Source organism: Durio zibethinus, chromosome 4 (genome assembly GCF_047325235.1).
Source record: "Durio zibethinus cultivar Kanyao isolate XHJ-2024 chromosome 4, ASM4732523v1, whole genome shotgun sequence".
Taxonomy (NCBI): Eukaryota; Viridiplantae; Streptophyta; class Magnoliopsida; order Malvales; family Malvaceae; genus Durio; species Durio zibethinus.
This window is the reverse complement of record NC_143165.1, coordinates 35,630,018-35,647,952: the sequence shown is the minus strand read 5'-3', so window position 1 is coordinate 35,647,952 and position 17,935 is coordinate 35,630,018. Positions and strand designations below refer to the sequence as shown.

General features: G+C 31.5%; 3 protein-coding genes across 8 annotated transcripts; 1 reads left to right on the top strand and 2 right to left on the bottom strand.

The window, feature by feature from the left end:
• Positions 1-1,966: 1,966 nt before the first annotated feature.
• LOC111288540 (zinc knuckle (CCHC-type) family protein) lies at positions 1,967-4,879 on the top strand. The gene is made up of 5 exons (XM_022879463.2): positions 1,967-2,687; positions 2,766-2,888; positions 3,517-3,616; positions 3,807-3,910; positions 4,434-4,879. Exons 1-5 carry the CDS (start codon positions 2,280-2,282, stop codon positions 4,725-4,727), a joined length of 1,029 nt encoding a protein of 342 aa, XP_022735198.1. The 5' UTR covers positions 1,967-2,279; the 3' UTR covers positions 4,728-4,879.
• Positions 4,880-5,019: 140 nt separating this feature from the next.
• LOC111288539 (uncharacterized) lies at positions 5,020-11,520 on the bottom strand. Of its 6 annotated transcripts, XM_089760076.1 has the most exons (10): positions 10,829-11,486; positions 10,293-10,487; positions 9,929-10,028; positions 9,227-9,283; positions 7,669-7,786; positions 7,110-7,192; positions 6,563-6,622; positions 6,369-6,430; positions 6,139-6,256; positions 5,020-5,421 (listed from the first exon to the last, which is right to left on the bottom strand). In XM_089760076.1, the coding sequence occupies exons 2-10, from the start codon at positions 10,466-10,468 to the stop codon at positions 5,365-5,367; spliced, it is 831 nt and encodes a 276-aa protein (XP_089616202.1). In that variant the 5' UTR covers positions 10,469-10,487; positions 10,829-11,486; the 3' UTR covers positions 5,020-5,364. The 6 variants fall into 6 exon arrangements, 5 of the variants coding, with proteins under 5 accessions (XP_089616202.1, XP_089616200.1, XP_022735195.1 ...); XR_016341805.1 differs by having other exon boundaries at positions 6,369-6,471; positions 10,293-11,519; XM_089760074.1 differs by having other exon boundaries at positions 5,020-5,395; positions 10,293-11,508.
• Positions 11,521-11,867: 347 nt separating this feature from the next.
• Positions 11,868-17,513, bottom strand: LOC111287938 (MACPF domain-containing protein At1g14780-like). The gene is made up of 8 exons (XM_022878636.2): positions 16,998-17,513; positions 16,651-16,892; positions 13,844-14,036; positions 13,666-13,740; positions 13,228-13,411; positions 12,810-12,979; positions 12,611-12,675; positions 11,868-12,521 (listed from the first exon to the last, which is right to left on the bottom strand). Exons 1-8 carry the CDS (start codon positions 17,235-17,237, stop codon positions 11,909-11,911), a joined length of 1,782 nt encoding a protein of 593 aa, XP_022734371.1. The 5' UTR covers positions 17,238-17,513; the 3' UTR covers positions 11,868-11,908.
• Positions 17,514-17,935: the final 422 nt, after the last annotated feature.

The following is a 17,935-nucleotide window of genomic DNA, read 5'->3' as shown; positions in this document are numbered from 1 at the left end:
TCGATTTGGACTAAAGATGCTAATGGGTGAGATAGAATATTCTTCATCTTTATATTCGAATTTTTATATTATATCAATTCTTATATTTACATTTAATGAGTATTTCAAATTCATCCTCATCTCATACTCGCACGTATTTAATAAGTATGAATAATTTTAATAACCATAATTTTAAAAAAATAAAATAAAAATTTTTTTAATTATTTTTAATTTTTAATTTTTTTATTTATGTATTTTTTTAGTTAATATTTTAATATATATTTTAAATAAAAATATATCATTTTTAATTAATTTGAAATAATAATTTATATTATTTAATAAAAATCTATTTACTGAATATATATAAATATATATGTAGAGTATGTGTACAAGTACGAGAAAAATGCTATATTATTTGTCTACATCTTTATACTTAATAAAAATTTTAAAATCATATTCATCATTATCTCTATTCCAAAATATAATACTTATTTCCATCTCCATTTGAATAAAAAAATTAAATTTTTTATTAGGTATGAGTAAAATTGATATTCCTAATTTAGACTGTATCTTAAATAAAATTAAGGTGATTCAAAATATCTTACTTTAGTATGTGTTTAGATTGATGGGAGGGGAAGGAAAGGAAAATAAAGTAAAGTAAAGTAAATGAAACAAAACCCCATTTCCCTTCATTTGGATAAATTTTTAATTTAAAGAATGAGAAAAATGTGGAAACAAATAATTTTTTATTTCTCTTATAAACTCAATTTTTTTAATATCTCAATTTGGAGGAAAAGCTAAGAAAAGAAAAGTTAAAAAAATTTTTTTATAAAAAGACTATTATAACCATCTTTTTATTAATGTTAAAAACATAATAAAAAAATCTAAGTAGATTACAATCATCTTGCAATTTTTTCAAAGTATCTCTTTTTTTCAAGTAAATTTCATATATCTCTTTTAATATAAAAATTTTTTATAATTTTTTGATGATTTGATTTTGATGAATGGTTGAATATAAATAGATACATTTTATGTGTTTATAAGATATCATACTGCTCAAAAAATTTTTATTATAAAAATCAATATATGTGATTAATTAATAAATATTAGTATTAATATTAGTAGTATGTATGATTTATTGTTAAATGGCTCATGTATCAAAATTCTTTAATTCAATTTTGTTTTAATATTATTTTCTTTCATACAAGTATTAGTGTATTTATTTTTACAATAATAATATTTTTTGTTAATATTTTTTCTATATAGAAGGATAAACAAAGAAATAAAACAATTAATATAACAAGAATTGTGAGGTCAAACAAGATAGTAATCATAGTTCATAAGTGCTTTAAAATTACAGTCAATGAAAGGCTATAATTAAAAAAAAAAATTATTATAATAAATCATTTTCTTTTTTTTCATTATTTCTTCAAACAATTATTATTAATTTTTTTATTAATTTTAATTATCCAAACAATGATTACATTTATTTTTTTTTCTTTTTTTTTTATTAATATTTATCCAAATAAAATGTTAGTTGTCCAACAAACTATATGGCAAATGTCCATTGTTATCCAAAATATAAATGGTCAATTTATTATAAGAAAAAAATCATTTGAGAAAATAAAATTATTTGAAGTTAAGATAAATGGAAGAAAAGAAATGTGGGTGAGAAACACAAGGAAGGAAATTGAATTCTTCAATTATTCAAAATCAAACATTACATTGGTCATTATTGATAAAATTGTATAACTTTTTATAATTTCTGTATGATTCGTACGAAGATTTTTTTTTTCTCTCTTGTCTTCGTTACACACAAATATTAGTAATATTTTTATTATTTAAAAAAATTATTTTATTTATCGTCGATAAAAATTTAAGTTCGAAATTAATAAAATGACATATATTTTTAGTATATATATAAAAAAAAATTTAATTGAAAAAAGGGATACGTGTAGCAGTCTTATAATTTATAGGGTTAAATTTTTTTTTTAATTTTTAATGCATAAAAAATGAAATTATTTAAACCACTTAATCAAAATTTTGGATACTTAACATTTTAAAATTTTAAATATTTTTAATAGCCATAATATTTATCGGGTTTTAATTGAAAAAGGTTAGAAAAAAAAAAGGTTAAAGCCCAATCCATGACGGCCCATGCCAAATTAAAAAACCAAGCCCGAAAGCTCAATCGGTTTCCCTCCATTTTCTCCCGCCAAATAAAACATAGAAAAAATAAATAAATAATACTTCAAAAAAAAAAAAACCTAAGAAAATCAGGGAGAACTAAGAAGAAGGAAATGGAGAATGCGAATTCAGCTCCGACAGGTTGCTACAAATGCGGACGAACAGGTCACTGGTCACATGACTGCCCCGATGACCCCAAATCCGACAATCCCAATCTGAGAAGAGTCGCATCGGAGAATACAAATTCGGCCGCGACAGGTTGCTACAAGTGCGGACGACCAGGCCACTGGGCACGTGACTGCCCCGACGCCCCTAAATCCGATCAACCCAATCTCAAGGCTCCCTCCTCCGGCGTCAGTTTCACTCCAAATCAGCTTCCTGGACCCGAAAAGCCCAAGAAAGTACCCAAAAGCAGAACCCGACCCAAGCTCACTCCCGAACTTCTCCTTTCCGATAATGGTTTCGGTTACATCCTTCGCCACTTCCCTCGGGCCTTTAGGTACCGCGGTCGCGGTCACGAGGTAGCTTTATCTTTTTAAATGAACCTAAAATAAGTACCTTTATTGGGGGATTTAATAAAGCTTTAATTTTGTTTGTAGGTCAGTGATTTGGGAAACTTAATTGGGTTATACAGAGATTGGCACAAGCACTTGCTCCCTTATTACTCTTTCGATCAGTTTGTTCATAAAACCGACAAAGTTGCTTCTAGCAAACGTGTAAAGGTATCTCATTTTTTCACTTTTAACCCTTAAAACTTAGTATTTGATGAATTATTACTGAATTTGCGGTACTTAGGGAGTAGCCCCCAAGTTTTTACTGTGACTCAGTTCCTCATGGCTTTGGATTTTTGAGATATTATCAATTGAGATTTAAAACTTTGATTGCTGATATTATGATATGTTTTGAGTTTTAGCAATTGAATTTCAGATGTTGTACTAGATTTCTTTGAGATTGTTGACTATTCATAACCATTGCTGAGAAACCATGTTGATCTAGACTAGATTTGCATTGTTTGCTTAAACTGCAGGCAGCATTTGGTGAACTGTAAACTTAAATCCCATAATGTGCCCTGAATATGCTTGAACTTCTGCTTGTCTAGAGGTTGCAGCGTTTGGAAAACTGTAAACTTAAATCCCATTAAATCCCATAATGTGTCCTGAACATGCTTGAACCTCTGCTTGTCTAGAGGTTGCAGCGTTTGGAAAACTGTAAACTTAAATCCCATAATGTGCCCGGAATATGCTTTAACTTCTGCTTGTATAGGTTCAGGTGGTTGATCCTCTAGATAACTGAGATTTTGAGTGTTTATACATATATGCATAATTTGTTTGTCAAATATCTTTTGGGCAGAATTGTATTAGAGACTTAAGAGAGCGAGTTGCTAGAGGAGGGGATCCTACAAAATTGCATGAAAGTCCAGATGAATTTAATGGTCCAAGTGATGAGCAAGGTATGCTGGCAATAGTCCCATTCCTTTTTCGAAACAGATTGTTTTCCATGTTGGTTGCCTGCTCATGCATGTTTATTTGTTTTACTTTTATTGCTTGGGGCATATATATTGTGTTATGCTTAAAGGGAACAACAAAATTTCCCTTTTTTAATTTCTTGTTGGATCTGAGCTCTGCATATTCAAATCATAGGGGCCAGACATTCCGATGGGCAAACTCATGACCACTATGAGGGAGATCATGTCAATGATATTCAAGAAGATATGCTTAATGAGATTTACCAGAAAGCTTCTGAGGTAACCATATTCCTTTGAACTTGGTTCTTCAAGTTATTATGTTCTTTTTTTTCCTATCGGGCAATCACTTCTGAAGTCAATAGCTGGTAGTCTTGAGTCCTTTTATTGTTAAGTTAAAAGAAAAAAAAAACCATTACTATGTTTGCTATAAATTTGAAGCAAAATATATAAAGATGAAACTGATGTATAAACTTATGGGCTTTATTTATTTATTTTTGTTTTAATTAGATTACTGCTCTTGAGTTTTGAGTTTTTCAAGTCCATTCAAACTTCTTGTTATCTCTGCTGTTCTTTTTTTTATGTGTGTTAAATGCAGTCCATCTTTTTCATTTGGTTTCTTGAAAATCCTTTTTTTTCCCATTACAAAACTTTCACAAGTTCATCACTGGATCAAAGTTCCTTGGGAATTGTATGACAGTGTTGCCAGAGAACTAGTTGATATATATTTGTTATAGATTGTTGCCACTGTTCAACGTGGGGTGCCAATGTTTAACTGTGGCATTTTCATGTCATTTGATCACAGGAACCATCTCATGACACACACCATGACATAGTTGCTGATGAAGTACTTGCAGCCAGTAGCTCTGGACCAGAACATCAAGTGCCAAATAATGGAGCTAGCTGCTCTAGTGAAGTTCATATCACAGAAGAACAGAGAGCTCGCATGGAAGCTAACAAGCTGAAGGCACTGGAGAGAGCTGCTGCTGGCACCTCTAGTGATCAAGTTACAGAAGAGCAGCGTGCTCGCATGGAAGCTAATAGGTTGAAGGCACTGGAAAGAGCAGCAGCTCGAGCTCGCTCATTGCAGTCAGCTTGACTATCAACTGTCAACTCTGTTATTATCATCTTTCCCCTGCATTATACTGAACCACCCCGCCTGTGATAATTACCCTTCATTTTGGAAAGGTTTTCCCATTTTTTTGCAGTTGTAGAAGGTTGAGCTACTTTTTTGTTTGGCATTTGTTTGGTTTAATGGGTTTTTAGTTCTATTGACATGTGCTAACTTAGTAAAAGATTACAAAAAATGAAAACTACTAGTTAATGAACCCTAACTTAGTGAAATTGACCTGATCAAGCATTCCAATTGGTCTAATACTGAAACAAGAAGATAACAAACCATAAGCAATTACAAATCAAGCACCAAATAAGGATCCACTCCAAGGTGTTGCAAGTTATAAATTATACACGAGCTTCAATGTAAAATTCAGCTAAATCTGTCAGAGATTTTTTTTTAATCCCTGAAGCCAGGAGATGATAAGCGATCTCCATTTCAGGTTTCAAAAATGGGATCTCTACAAATTTTCCATTGTGGCACCCAATGTGACTGTGTGATGAGTATTTTTGTACACAAGTGGAAGAACAGCATCCTACCAGATTCTTATGCATTTACAGTAGAAAAATTTTTGTAATTACACTGACCAGATACATGCAACCTCAATCTCAACAATTCCCTATCAGCACCTTGGCTCCTGCTTGAGATGAATCCTGCTTGGTGAGCCAATAATCATCGACTGGATACAGAAGGAAAAACAAAACAAGGTAACACAGAGTACATAAGTATGCATCATATGAAAAATTTGTAATTTCTCATGGTGTTCGAGTGGATCAATGAGTAATCATTGCTCATTTGCTCAAACATTTCCAGACCACCTATTGCCTTGTTGGGCAGCTAGTTTCCCACTTTCCTGCCATTAAATCTACACTAGCTGATAGTACAAGGTATGGAGGGTTGACCTCGAGGTCCAAAATTCAACCCCTCCACCAGCCGCTCCATCTTTGTCCAAATGTCAAGAGCAACAGAATTCTATACTACAGTTAAGTACTAGATTCATATGAACTAACATGCACCAAGAATTACTAGATACCAGGTTGTAAGTCATCAACAACGAGATAAAGGCACGAACGTTACAGTAAGCTACCATTTGGTTTTGAAAGTTTAAAAGTCTAATGTGGCATGCATCCATTGGAGGGTTTGTTTTACACCTAGTCCTGGTTGAATTTAAACCCTTATTTATAACATAATATAAGAGAACATTCAGGTCAACCTGGAAAGGATCCACTCTCAACCAACATAAAATAGGCTTCGAATGAAACCTTAATTAGATAAAGTTGATGACAGATCCCATAAAGTGAACAAATTTTTTAGCTTATGGCTGTTTAAATGATCCTACCTTTCTAACCATCCAACCCAGCACATGCAAACTGAATAAATTTAAATGAGAACCTACCCGAGTTGCACTAGGCAAGATATTAGTTGCACCAGGCAAGACGCTATTTGCTAAATCCTCATTAATAGATACAGGCAGTGGTGGCATCTGGCTCATTAAACCTGGCATATCTCTCATGCTGCAAAAAGTCATTGTAGAATTTAATAACCTGACGAAACCCAAGAAATAACCAAAGTGCTTTCCAGAGGGCATTAATCACTAATTGATAATTATAAAGGACACCCACGTACTCATTTAGGATGGCGGTAATATTGTTCCTTGCGTGAAAAAAGAGATCAATGTTATCCTGTAACTGTTCATATAAGCTTTACTTAATAAACCACCCTGAGAAGACTGTTAACAAGAATCATATATACTATGAGGCAATCACATGCAAGATTTACAAGAGCACATTAAAAAGAACAAGAATAGATTGAGCACATACCCTTTGAGAGACAAGAGGTGCATTTGACAACAATCGGCAGTGCCCAGCAGTAGATGCAGACTACATTTTTTATTTCTTGTCAAATAGGGTATACACCACTAGAAGTGCAAAAGCATGAAACAATAAAGCACAACTAGAAGCATATGGGCCAGATTACTGCTATGTTCTATAATCCTAACAAATAACCGTATTGGTTGAAATTAAAGATATCTCATATGCCACCTTATATCAGTTGTAAATGAAGCTAAAACATTTTGGACAAAGATGATAAATCTGGAATTTTTTTTTTCCTAGTTTCATCAGTGATATATATTTTTCCAATTCTCACTCTAATGCCATCAACATTCATCAATTAAAGTAATTGTTATCACCTTATTTATCCTCTCAGACATTTACACCAAAAACTAACATAACCTGCAGACTAACCATTAAAAAGTAGCACAAACAAGAAGACAAGTTATTCATCTCATCTAACACCTATTATTTTCTGTATGATTGCAGATTGAAAATAAAAGAATTGATATGAACTAGGGTATGATACACTCACCTTGTATGCAGAAAGATTGAATGTGATTTTACTAAAAGCTTGAGCATTTTGCTTCAAAAGATGCATAGTTTTACCACTTATTCCTGAAAACACACAACGAGTAGATTTACATCAACCAAAGCTTTTAACCACAAACCAGTATACAAGGAATTTGCATTATCCAAATTCAACCACTATCAATATAGCACAAGTAGACATAACTTGCAGATTAAACATTAAAAATTCACCACAAACTAAACAAGGTTTTATTAAGAAAAAAATTCACCAATCTCATAATTTCAGCAACAATTTGATATTTAATGCCCATCAATTCTCCATCCCTAATTCATTATCAACCGTAACCCACTTTATACTACTACTAAAACCCCCAAAACCTAATTTCTTAAACCCAAACCTCATAAACATCAATTTTGGAAGATTACCAAAGTTTGCCTTACATTACTTGAGATGATAGAAAAGGGAGATGTGGATAAATACTGATAGAAAGATTTTAATTATAAGCAATTACAACTGAAAGAAAGATATCAATACTTCTTGGTGGCAATATAAAATACAAAACCTTCAAAAGCCATTCTTTCATTTTGGTCCAGATGGTTCATCATGAGAGGATATGCAGCCATGTTTTGCAGCAGAGCTGAAGGCTTATTCATCTTTGAAGATGATTCCACCAGCTTATCCTGAAGAATTATGATCTTTAGAATACTAGTTCTTCAATCACATTGCATCCTATTGATTCAGGAAATTAAAACAGGAATTCCAGTTATGGCATTCAACTTAGTAATTGAGATACAGCGAATTTAGTTAATGTTAATTTTTTATCATAATTAGCTGTTTTGTTTGTAATTCAACTTGAAACAAAAGAATGCAATTTAGAAAAATGTAATTCCTTCCAACAAAAGTATAAGTGTCTCACAGCCCAAGGTGTGAGAGAACCAGTGTGCTCACAGAATTAGTGAACAAGGTTGGATAGAGATTCATCTGAGCTTACTTATTTAGCTAAATAAATCACTTTGAAAATGATTTTTAGGCTTAGTAAATAAATGAGTGAATGGTAGACCAAAGCTATATTAACTCATTCAGATTCATTAAGAACGAAATAAAAATAAGCTTGGCATTTAAAGCATGTTTTCATGCTATGTTCACCTTCCAATGTAGTTTAATGGTATTTTTCACAAAATTTTACATTCGTATGCTTGTCAAATCTAATGTGTTTGACAAATATGCTTGAACAAGGAATGGAAGTATAAACATGAAAAATTCTTAAGTGAAGATTTTATAGTAGTTTCTAGTGCAATGTGAGATACCAAATGCCAGATTTATAGAATGAAGTATTTATAAACATTAGCAAACTTATTTTATTTTTTTCAATCCAATAAAAGCACTTTCCAAACGTGTATCAAATATTAATCACACTTCAACCTAATAACCAAAGAACTTATCACAAGTCCATGCACCCTAAACAGAATCCCTATCTTAAAATCTAGACTCCCTCCTCCACCCTCCTATAATTTTTCCATGAGAAAATTTTACATATTTTACAAATTGGGATTTACATAAACATGTTCACTCGAAAAGATGAAAAAAAAAGAATCTTGGTTTCCTTGCCAAATTCAAGCCTTAAATTTTGGGCTCCATTATCCAAATTCAAACCCTTCAGTCTTATATTAGCCAGTCATAATGTTTTAAGAAGAGGTCGTGAGCTGTTGAACATCAATATTTTGCCCTCTAGCACCCATGTCAACATGCCGTGACTAGGGAAACAATGGTTATTAAACATATGAACAATCATATCCATTAATAAATCCAACATTATGACTCAGTAATTAAGTATATGATAACCTCAATCCAACTTATATAAAAATGGCCAAAACATAAGTAACAGAGCAGGATATGCATAAAAAACCAAAAACTTCACAACAGACAAAGTGTTTGTTATTGTCGATGTTGATGATGAAAACCATTTTATACAAAGTAAATCTGCATTCTCATAGGACGTACAATTCTATGAGCTTCTTCTCAAGAAATTTAACTAACATGTTTAAAATCTTTTAGGTGGTCAAGGAAATAAGTAATCAATATTAAGTGTTGCACAAATTATGAAAAATTCATCAGCATACCTTCCTATTGTTCACCTTTTTTCCTCCATTATGTTCTTCAGGTTTCCTCCTCTTTCTCTGCCATTTTTCCAACAATACCTTTATCTCTTAAAACAGACAAATCTACAGATAATTTTAAATATGCCAATATAACATCTAATAAATAAAAATAATAAAAGGATAAGAACAGATTGATTGAGTTTCACTTTCTACAATCAATGTCAATAGTAGCCCACATTTCTTGACAACATAATCTATACCCAACCAGTCAAAAATGCGATAAAACAACGGGCAGCTAGCAGCATCTTCAAAATAGGAGGGAGCAATAGATGCCAGTAGCTTTTTTGCTACTGTTTTAATGGGGGAAAAGCTGTAAATTAATTACCAACTTGCTCAATAAACCATTTTGGCCTACTTGGGGATAGATCAAAACATAACAAAGTCTCAAGGTAGAAAAAGATTCAATTAACATAAGACATTTACTACAGTAGCTTTATATAGAGAATTAAATAGAGAATATGCAAAATATGACCAAGTACATCAAATTCCAATGCATTAAGAATAAGCAAAATTAGTTAAGCAGGTGCATTTTGGTCCAACCTCTCTTTAGTAATTGATTATCATGTACAAGGTTCGTTAATTGAACATTTCCACCGGCATATCAAAATTAATAATTAGCACAAAGGTGCTAGAAATGCATCATTAAAGAAGCAAGGAGCTTACTTGCATCCATCTACACCTCAATGCAACATCACGTACAGTTTTATCGGGCAAGGTAGCCGCAATCTTTATGTACTTCATAATATTTGGTTCCTCTTTATATCTATATACATTAACATTGAAAATGAAAAACAGCACTTAATATTCATTTAGGAAACAAGACATACCTAATAGTTCTATGATAAAACTCAAAACAATATTAGAATCTATAACTTATTATTAACTATGATCAATTCTACTATATTGCTTTCATTAGTAGGACAGAATTATAACACTTGCATATAGTCATATACAGTAAGAAACCGAATACGTCTCCAAAACACTTTGAATAAAAGGAAGGAAGAAGAAAGAATTAATTATGACATACTGTTCAAGGCCGTCTTCCAATATGTACTGTTCGTCAACAGACCATTCAACAGCCAACCCTGCATCATGCTTGAGCCCTGCAACCGAATCAAGAAGGAGGGAAGAGACAGAGGAGTTTCCAGGTTGGACTAAGGCCGGGCAGGTGGTAATAATACTGGAATTTCTAGCCAAGATCATGGACGGCGGTGCAAAGTAACTGGAAATCATCTCGGAACTACTGTTAATAGCAGTTGATCGGAAAGATATAGCGTGCCAATTCATAATAGAACCTAAACTATCTTCATGATGAATCTTCCTAAACCCAGTGTTTGATTCTGTTGTCATTGTTTTTCTTTTCACATAATTTCACTAAAAAAAATCCACTTCACCCGAAACCCAAATCAAATTCAAATGTGAAAAACTTACTTCTTCATCATCATCTGACAATCAAAGGCATAGAATTTTTTTCTTCGTTTCATCTCATCAAAAACCCAACTTGTATATTTGGCGAAAAACACAAAAAAGTAAAGGAGAGGAGTGAAGAGGGAGGGAAGTTACCTTTTTGTGGGCAACTTTCCGACGAAGCCTTAATTGATTAGCCTTTTTCTCTCTCACTAAAAACTACAAATTTGGCTACTGCTATTACTGCTGTTCTACTGTTACCTTTTTTAGTTTTTCCTTTTCATACCATTTTTTATTTAAATTTCTGGTGTGTGAGGTTTTTTTGCTTTTGTTTATTCTCTCCTTTTGTTCAGAGACAAGATTAGCTTAGACCTCCAGCAATGGCAGCAAAGCAATGAAGAAAAACTAAAAGGGTTGGTTTTTTTTTTGTATGAAGTGAATTTTATTACAGTACAGATGATGCATAATTCTTGATTGCAGATATTGGATTTCAGAAACAGTGGGAATCCCCATAAGCATTCGATAGCAATTATTATGGCTTTTTGCTCACTTTTTTTGATTTCTTTTTAATTTTTATACATTTACTTTTTCTTCAATTGAGAAACACATGGAGTATCTTGAGCTGAAGACGAATGTGGCAATTGGCAAAGCCAGGCCGGGGCGTCTTTCGATGAAGGAAAGGTCCATGGATTACATGAAAAAGGATTTTGATGATTTCAGGATGAAATTCTATTTATTTTAATTAATTCCCTAAGACAAAGACAGCGACGGCGTCCATACACAGACAGTGTTAAACCTGAATCTTGGTAGCCAATTTTGACATGAAATTGTGATTCATATATTCGTGATTTTTTATTTTAAAATTTTACTCGTAATTTTAAAATTTTAATTTTAATAACATATTAATTTATTTAAGAGATACTCAAAATTTATATATTTATTTTATATAAAATATTAAAATTTATATATTTGTATTATATTTTATATAAAAATTATATATTATAATTTATGTTGGTATAAAAATATAAAATATATTTTTTAAATTTTTATTAAATTTATATATAATAATTATTAAAATTTTAAATTATATTATTTTTATATATATATTTTATTTATATCATATTTATATTAAATTATTATATCATATTTTAAATCTCGATTGATTCCCTTTAAGAGGGAAATGGATAGGCTTGGGCTGGGCTTTTGCTATAATTTATTTATTTATTTATTTATTGCCTAACATATGTTTAACAAAGAAAACTTTACATGAAGACTTATCTTTCCTTTCTCCAGTTGTAGCCTGGCACCCGTAACCAGCCAATATCCTGGACTATCTTGAGGCCCTTTGCATAATTGCGAGGTTTCTACAAACTTCAATAGCTTTGGTGTTTGAACTGGCACCGGCGGATCTGTTGGGTACACGGCGGAATCCACCACAACCTTCACCTCCTTTTCCTTGACAGGGTTGCCTGTTAAGGATTGACTTATGGCTGAAAGCAAACCAGACCTTTGGGAATATCCTGAGGCGGCTTGTGCCCAACTTGACTGCGCTAGGAAAGAATCTGACACCTTGGAAAACAACAGTCTAAGATGGAGAACACTCTTGGAATCATGTTTCTTTACATGCAATTGAGCGCCTGTGACAATGAAGACAACATCTTTGCCAGCAGTCCATTTCGGATTATATTTAACTGGGGCTGTGCATATATGGGAAAACCTTTTGCGATGGATAGCTTCGTAGAATCGAACATCAGCTGTATCTTCTGATGCTTGCCAGTATCGTATGTCGTCTATCTTGTTTTCAAATGTTTTTGGTAGATTCGATAGATATTGAAGGTGAAGAGCTAGCCTGAGAGATTAATTAAATTGAAAATTTAAGAAAACCAGAATTTTACTTTTGAAGAAAACGCCATTTAATCATTCGCCCAAGGTGAATACCTATTGCTTTTCATGCCCTCAAGATACAAGCGCATTCCAGTGACTGGTCTCGTCCCTAATGTGACCTGATATCAGAGCTCCATGTTAGTTGTTTTCCAAGGTATGAAACATGACAAATTGGATTGAAATATGTTAGAAGCACTGCCATATTTGACAATCCTAAGTACCAATTATCAAGATAGATGTACCTAGCTACTACCTGAGAAGTGTTTACATAGAGTTTGGGACCCAATAAGTTGAAGTGAAGAGCTGGTGATGAAGAAGACCTATTTGGGGAAGGACCCAGTGGAAGGTCATTGTGAATTGGAGCCCAAATCTTTTGTCCTTGGAAGTCAAGAAAGTACTGTAGATCATTTATAGAAGGCTTGTCTGCATTTACATAAAAATTGAAACACATGAATATAATTCAGTTTGAAATTTTCGAAAATTTTCGAAAATTTATTATTTGAAATATGAAAATCCAATCTTCACTTGTAACCCGTGTATCATTGATCCAATTAGGTTGACATAACATTCATTGTTGAGTTCAAGATCATAATAATCTTAAAAATTTAAGTTACCCTGATAAGGCTTTGGTTACGTTCATACCAGGAATAATACCAGGAATAGAAACTTACATCGAAGGTATAAATTAATGGCATGTGATAAGAAACCCTTGCCAGGGACACCTTTAAGTAGAGAAGTGATGGGAATGAAGCTATAGTGTATGGCATCCGGCATTGCTGCAACTGTTGGAAGCCACTCACAATGGCTATTAGCTTCCGTGTCACCTCCCCTCTTTAAACATATAACAATGATTCCCTGCAAAACCCATTCACTTCCATTGTAACTTCATATATAACTAACCTCATATTAGTATTCAAGCAAACTAATCTACACTAATTGACCTAGCTACCGGTTCTTAGCCAATAATGTTACCACACATATTTTATTATAATGCCACCAACAGTGAAATTTTTAGACTCGAACAAATAAAATGATTTCTTAACTATATTTGTGAAGTTAAAAAATTTCGTAGAGTACAACAAATGAATAGAAATTATAGTGGAACCTACATCTTTGGCACTGATAGAGCGGTAGCCATTGAAGGCAACAGGTCGTGGATCAAAGATATTGAAAGCCTGTGGTACCTGTACAAGCATAAAAGAGTTAATTAGGACAAAAAGTTTAGGTTAACTGTAACAATAATGAACAAGTATTAATTTTTTTATTAAAAAAAATGATAAATGTAACCTTTTGCATTTGCTCTTTGGTTTTGGGGGTAAACTTGCAGGACCCTGTAAATAATTGGTCTCCAAGGTCATCCAGATGTTTCTTGAGCTGTGAAGGCTCGAGGTTTGAAGATTTGTCTTGCCTAACCAAAATCACATCTTGGCCACCTATGCTTAACCCCACAATGACGTGAGTGCCGTATTTCTCAATGAATCTGCCAAAAATTTTTTTCCAAATTTTGAATGTCACATCAAGTAAGGAATTGTTCACAGTCTTCCACCAACTATCATGACCAAGAAAATATTAAAGTTCGATCCTTCTATTCGTGGCATAATTCCTTGACAAAACAAACTTCCTTTCAAGAACAAAAATTGTGTTTCCATTTTCTTAAATAATGTAGTTTTTTAAGGATTAACGTGTGATTTGGTCTATTTTTAAATTTTATATTTATAAAAAAATTCATGATTAAATATCTGATTTTTTTTTGTTTTTATCAAATATTTTATCCCTTACATAAATTCTATTAACAGTAAGCTGATATAATAAAAAATAACTAATAACATCGTGACAGATAATATATTTTTATTGATTAATATTTATCACATTAATATTTTGATTAATCATGATAGTTACCAATATAAAATACTTGATGAAAGTAAAATTTAAATACTTCATCATAATTTTTTGTAAATATCAAATCTTTAAAAATTATATAATTCAACAACTAAATTATATATTAATCAAAATTTTAAAGATTAAATTTGGAAAAAGAAATACAATTACATATATACAGAGAAAATATTACCCACAATAATTATATTCACATGCAATTTCTAGACATCAAAATGGACAATAGACTTGACTTCGGGAACTAATACAGTCTGTGGGTACATACTTTTAACTTTAAGAAATGCTGGGATAATTGACTATAATTCTTGAATCTAATTCTTGATTAGTTCTAATCAATTTTAAACTTTTTTTTAGACAAAATAATTTATTAATTGAAAATTGATTAATTTAGATTAATACGAAACTTTATATAAATCATAACCACACATCTATGAGAAACTTATTCAATGCGAAGCATGGACCTACTTATCTGAAACATCCCGACATCATTTTTGATGGGACTAATGTTAATGATTTTAAGCTTTTAAGCTCTATTTGATAGAAAGAACTTAATAATTTTGGGTCAGCGTTTCAGGTGGAGAAAATTTATTGGAGAGAAATTGGGGAGGGAGTTGAATTTGGAAGGGATTAATTTAATATTGGATGACTAAATGTACATCATTTAACAACCACTTTGACAATTTCATAATTGAGTTTTTAATAAGCTTCTGACATTCTGCCCAATTGCTCACCCAACTCCTTAAGTTACAAGACTTTCTATTGTCAACCAAATGCTAGCCAACCAATTTTCACTACATTTATTATTTATTTTTATATTTTAATCTCTTCTTATTTTACTTCATTTCCCCTTAACATTAATGAAAGGTACTAAACGATGGCCATGCATTATTATTATTTTTTTGACATTTTTGTATCAGTAGACAGACAAGGCTTTGTTCAGGTAACCTCAACTGTTTAATTTGCAGGCACTTGACGGCAGGGGCTTTTGTAGTAGCTGATATTGTTGACTTAAGCTAAAAATACGAAGTGGACTCATTCTGATGGGAATTTTACTGGTCAGACAGGAAAAATTGCACTCTTTTGACATAAATTCCTTTTGACTGGATAATCATAAGAATAAAATTGGTCATTTCTCAGCTTCAACATCTTCTTTTTTATTGTTTACATATGAGAAAGTTTGTGTAAAGGGTTTCCACCTTTATATTTTCCTTACTTTAAAAAGGATATGCAAATGAAAGAAAAGGGCAAAAAACCAACGAAATAGGAAAAATGATAACTTATTATTTATTTTTATGATGGAAAATTTTTTATTGCTTTAGAATAGCAAAAGAAAAAAAAGTGTGTAAAATATATGGATGTCTAAGAAGAAATAATTTAAGTACTAATTAAAAATATAAATATTGCGTCACATTCGACGCAATATTTTTAAATTTTTTTCGATTTTATACAATTAATATCATCTTATTATTCACTAAATTATATAGTAATATCTTTTTTGTTGAAATTATTTTCTCCATATTTATGAAGAATATGATGTATCTTTAAGTCAATGATAGAGATGAGCCATCTATAAAAGAGAAAATTTCTTTAAATCATCAATGAGTATTTCTCTTGTTATATTAATTTTTAATTAATTTGCATTACACTTTTTTTTTCTTTTTTTTACAATTTGATACTATTAATAACACTTTTTTGTTATTAATTTAAAGCATTAAATTCTTAAATTTTCACTTTTTTGAATAATAAATTATGGTTTTAATTCAATGGTTTTCTTATATAGAGTTAGCTCAGTGTTAATTCTAATTATATGCTTATGATTTTCAACTAATTAAGTATGATTTTAACCTTTATTACTCTTCACTTTATACTTTACAAAAAAAATAAAATAAAATAAAAAACAAAGTAAGTGATAGTAAATGTGATAAAATATGGAGTTTGATTTAATAAAAATAGCTTTAACAGATGAAAATGTTTACAAGTTTCTAATCTTCTGAATTTATATTTTGTAATTCATTTTAAAATTATTTAACGAGAAAATATTATAACTCGAATTTGGCATCTCTATCCAATTATCTCACCACACTGTGTATAATTTTTGTTATTTTTTTTATAACTAAAAAACCACCAAATATTGTTCAGAAAAAAATAAAAAAGAAGATTAAAAATAGACTCGTAAAATAAAAAAAAAAATTAATTACCTTGCTAGGGCACAAGGATCCCAAACAGAAGGAACAGCATTGAGAACTTCATCAGAGAGAAGGAGTGGATAGCGATGAATATGAAGATTGAACAGTGTGATGAAATATCCATCAAGGCCTAAGTATTTGGTATTGGCTGCATCTTTTGCCCATGCACCGCTTTGGAAACCAAAGGTGGCGTTGAACAGCCCTGATGGAATTTTTCCAGGAAGACAACATTTCTGGTTGAATAACTCAGCCATCTACATACCAATTTTTTTTGCTATTTTTTGTCATCAATTTTGGCAGTCATAAATTTGACCAAGAGAAAAAAAAAAACCTCTGAAAACAAATAAAATATACTATACCTGGTTGAAATCAAGAATATCAGACTGATAACGAGTTCGATCGCCTTTATCACATTTGATATCAACAGAAACATCTTTGATAGCTCCAAAACCAGGTATGGAAATCTCTCTTTTCCGTGTTTCGTTGAGTAAAATGAGCCTTTCCTTGCCTTTGCAATACTTGAGTCGAAAATCCGATGTTAAATCGAACCCTCTTCCCAGGCTACTAAGGGCTTTCTCCACTATTCCGTTGCTGCTCATCTCTTTCCTTTCCTTTGATCTTTTCTCCCCCTGAAGTTCTAGGTGATATGGTACTTAAGCTACAGAATACAAGGATGCTATTGTTTTGAAGAGTGTGGAAAAGTTTGGGTCATTTAGAGGATGTTTGAGGAAGTGAGAACGATGTGAAATGGTGCAATCGTAACCACATCAAGTCCAGGAAGTTTCGTTTTGTTTTATTCCATTTCCCCGTTCTGAGCTGAACTTTGACTGATCTTTTTTCTCCTTCTTGCTTCTGTGGTTTATATATATAGAATAATGTTGCTTGTCTATACTTTCACACCAACTGGCGTTTGATACCAATAAAAACCCAAAAGGGAGGACATTGTCAAAGTTCAACGTCGACGATTGTGAAAACAACCCCCAAAACTCTAACATATTGCGTACACAAGTGAATTTATTCCATCTCTAAGCTATTTGTTCATGTATTATATTGATGGATTTAAGATTTTTTTTTAGAGTTATTCACTTATAATATATATAAAAAATTATCGATTAGTAGAAATATTAATATGTAAGATATAAAGTGGGTAAAGCATTTATCATCCTCATGCTTGTTTTTTTATATATTATATACATTCTCGTATATATACTTAATGAGTATTTAAATTTATTTTCATCTTTATTTTTGTGGATATTTAATAGAAACAAGTAATTTTTGTAGCAATAGTTTTTTAAAA

Bases quoted from the DNA above. Each gene is read 5' to 3' on its own strand.
- LOC111287938 (XM_022878636.2), bottom strand. From the start codon at position 17,237: ATGAGCAGCAACGGAATAGTGGAGAAAGCCCTTAGTAGCCTGGGAAGA. The intron at 13,412-13,665 runs GTAGGTTCCACT...TGGGTTTTGCAG, and splicing joins GCTCTATCAGTGCCAAAGAT to GGAATCATTGTTATATGTTT. The intron at 12,676-12,809 runs GTAGTAGCTAGG...CTCTGATATCAG, and splicing joins TCTATGTAAACACTTCTCAG to GTCACATTAGGGACGAGACC.
- LOC111288539 (XM_022879460.2), bottom strand. From the start codon at position 10,615: ATGACAACAGAATCAAACACTGGGTTTAGGAAGATTCATCATGAAGAT. The intron at 6,257-6,368 runs GTACGTGGGTGT...GACTTTTTGCAG, and splicing joins ATTACCGCCATCCTAAATGA to CATGAGAGATATGCCAGGTT. The intron at 5,422-6,138 runs GTAGGTTCTCAT...TTCTGTATCCAG, and splicing joins TCTTGCCTAGTGCAACTCGG to TCGATGATTATTGGCTCACC.
- LOC111288540 (XM_022879463.2), top strand. From the start codon at position 2,280: ATGGAGAATGCGAATTCAGCTCCGACAGGTTGCTACAAATGCGGACGA. The intron at 3,617-3,806 runs GTATGCTGGCAA...TTCAAATCATAG, and splicing joins TGGTCCAAGTGATGAGCAAG to GGGCCAGACATTCCGATGGG. The intron at 3,911-4,433 runs GTAACCATATTC...ATTTGATCACAG, and splicing joins TTTACCAGAAAGCTTCTGAG to GAACCATCTCATGACACACA.